The sequence below is a fragment of the Xyrauchen texanus genome, chromosome 9 (assembly GCF_025860055.1).
Source record: "Xyrauchen texanus isolate HMW12.3.18 chromosome 9, RBS_HiC_50CHRs, whole genome shotgun sequence".
NCBI classification, from domain to species: domain Eukaryota; kingdom Metazoa; phylum Chordata; class Actinopteri; order Cypriniformes; family Catostomidae; genus Xyrauchen; species Xyrauchen texanus.
The window spans coordinates 47,301,772-47,304,271 of record NC_068284.1 but is presented as its reverse complement, the minus strand read 5'-3'; the positions used below and the strand labels follow the sequence as shown (position 1 = coordinate 47,304,271).

Genomic DNA, 2,500 nt, shown 5'->3' with positions numbered 1-2,500 from the left:
GTGAAGGATATAATTACAAATGTGTTCTTTTTTAAAGAATATGAAGCATTTTAAATTTCCATTTCGGGGAACTGTTCTGTATATTTGTGGCTGGTGGATGTTTCTCAACTCATCCATCTTTGGGAGGTTTGGCAAAAAAGTGTAATTTTGGATGCTGTATATTTCCCCGATACGTCTACACAACAGTATTGTGACGTGAAAGCAATATTCCAGGGTCAGTACTAGTTAAGCTCAATCAACAGCATTTCAATGTCAATAGGGCCAATCCATAAACATTAAAATACTCACACATGTGTGTTAACATGATTTTAGTGTGTAGAAATAACCTACTAACCTATTCTGTGTGTGTGTTTGTGTGTGTGTGTGTGAGTGTGTGTTTTGTGTGTGTAAATATGTGTGTGTGTGAGTGTGTGTATGTGTGAGTGTGTGTATGAGAGTGTGTCAGAGTGTGTGAGTGTGTGTGTTTGTGAGAGAGTGTGTGTGAGTGTGTGTGTGTGTGTGTGAGTAAGTGTGAGTGTGTGTGTGTGTGTGTGTGTGTGTGTGTGTGTGTGTGTGTGTGTGTGTGTGTGTGTGTGTGTGTGTGTGTGTGTGTGTGTGTGTGTGTGTGAGCGTGTATTTATCACTTTGTGGGGACCAAATGTCCCCATAAGGATAGTAAAACCCGAAATTTTTGACCTTGTAGGGACATTTTGTCGGTCCCCATGAGGAAAACAGCTTATAAATCATACTAAATGATGTTTTTGAAAATGTAAAAATGCAGAAAGTTTTCTGTGAGGGTTAGGTTTAGGGGTAGGGTTAGGTTTAGGGGATAGAATATAAAGTTTGTACAGTATAAAAACCATTATGTCTATGGAAAGTCCCCATAAAACATGGAAACACAACATGTGTGTGTGTGTGTGTGTGTGTGTGTGTGTGTGTGTGTGTGTGTGTGTGTGTGTGTGTGTGTGTAAATATGTGTGTGTCTAAGTGAGTTTTTATGTGTGTGTGAATTTGTGAGTGTGCGTGTGTGTGTGTGTGTGTGTGTGTGTGTGTGTGTGTGTGTGTGTGTGTGTGTAAATATGTGTGTGTCTAAGTGAGTTTTTATGTGTGTGAATTGTAGTGTGTGTGTGTGTGTGTGTGAGATGTGTGTGTGTGTGTGTATTTGTAGTGTGTGTGTGTGTGTAAATATGTGTGTGTGTATTTGTGAGTGTGTGTGTGTAAATATGTGTGTGTCTAAGTGAGTTTTTATGTGTGTGTGTGTGTGTGTGTCTGTGTGTGTGTGTAAATATGTGTGTGTCTAAGTGAGTTTTTATGTGTGTGTATTTGTGAGTGTGTGTGTGTGTGTTTGAGTGTGTGTGTGTGTGTGTGTGTGTGTGTAAGTGTGTGTGTGTTTGTGTGTGTGTAAATATGTGTGTGTGTGTATTTGTGTGTGTGTGTGTTTGAGTGTGTGTGTGTGAGTGTGTGTGTGTGTAAGTGAGTGTGTGTTGTGTGTGTGTAAATATGTGTGTGTCTAAGTGAGTTTTTATGTGTGTGTGTGTTGGTGTGTGTTTGTGTGAGTGAGTGTGTGTGTGTGTGTGTGTGTGTGTTGTGTGTGTGTAAATATGTGTGTGTCTAAGTGAGTTTTTATGTGTGTGTGTGTTGGTGTGTGTTTGTGTGAGTGAGTGTGTGTGTGTGTGTGTGTGTGTGTGTGTGTGTGTGTGTGTGTTGGTGTGTGTTTGTGTGAGTGAGTGTGTGTGTGTGTGTTGGTGTGTGTGTTTTTTGTGTGAGAGTAAATAATCCACTACAAATGACTAACTACTTTTCTATAATTACAATCAGATTACTGATTACTTCCTTGAAAAAGTAATCACGTAAGTAATTACTTTACTTTTAAGTAACTTTCCAAAACACTTTAGTTCTCATTCACCCTTTAGATGTCACAGAAACGCAAACAGACAAACATATGAAGTCACATTTTAATTGATGTACTTAAACGTAATTACTTTCATTGCAAGTCAGTAACTGTAATCTGATTACAGGAATTTAAAATGTAATGCATTACACTACTTTTGTAGTCTACATTACTAAGTACTTTGTAATCCTATTACACCCAACTCTGCATGTGCTGTATGTTGTTTATGTTTTGTGGTTATACTTTTGAAACTGAGTATTTGAATGTTTATGGATTGGCCCCATTGACTTCCATTGTAAGAGTGTCGCTGTAATCGCGGGACGGGTCTAAATGATGTTTTGTAGTATGCTACAAATGCTGTCGATTGAGCTTAGCTTGTATCGAGCCCGGAACATTCCTTTATTTCTCTTAAACCAACAAGCACATTTACAGCACGTCTCGTCCTGTCGCTCTGCAGGTGAAGTGTTTCTCGCCAGGGTCCCCGACAAACTGACTCATCCTGAGGCCGCGGCTCACTGCGTGTCACTTGGCGGTCAGCTGGCGACTGTCGGGCAGCTCTATCTGGCCTGGAGGTCTGGACTGGACCACTGTGAGCCCGGCTGGTTGGCTGACGGCAGCGTGAGGTATTCT

The 2,500-nt window shown here is 40.5% G+C and overlaps 1 protein-coding gene across 1 annotated transcript in view; it reads left to right on the top strand.

Annotated features, from left to right (window-relative positions):
* LOC127649452 (neurocan core protein-like) overlaps positions 1–2,500 on the top strand; it is a 78,123-nt gene that overhangs the window by 36,476 nt on the left and 39,147 nt on the right. Inside the window, 1 exon segment of the mRNA XM_052134545.1 lies at positions 2,328–2,500. This exon segment is cut by the window's right edge and continues 109 nt beyond it. Within this exon segment, the coding sequence (XP_051990505.1) occupies positions 2,328–2,500 (173 nt within the window).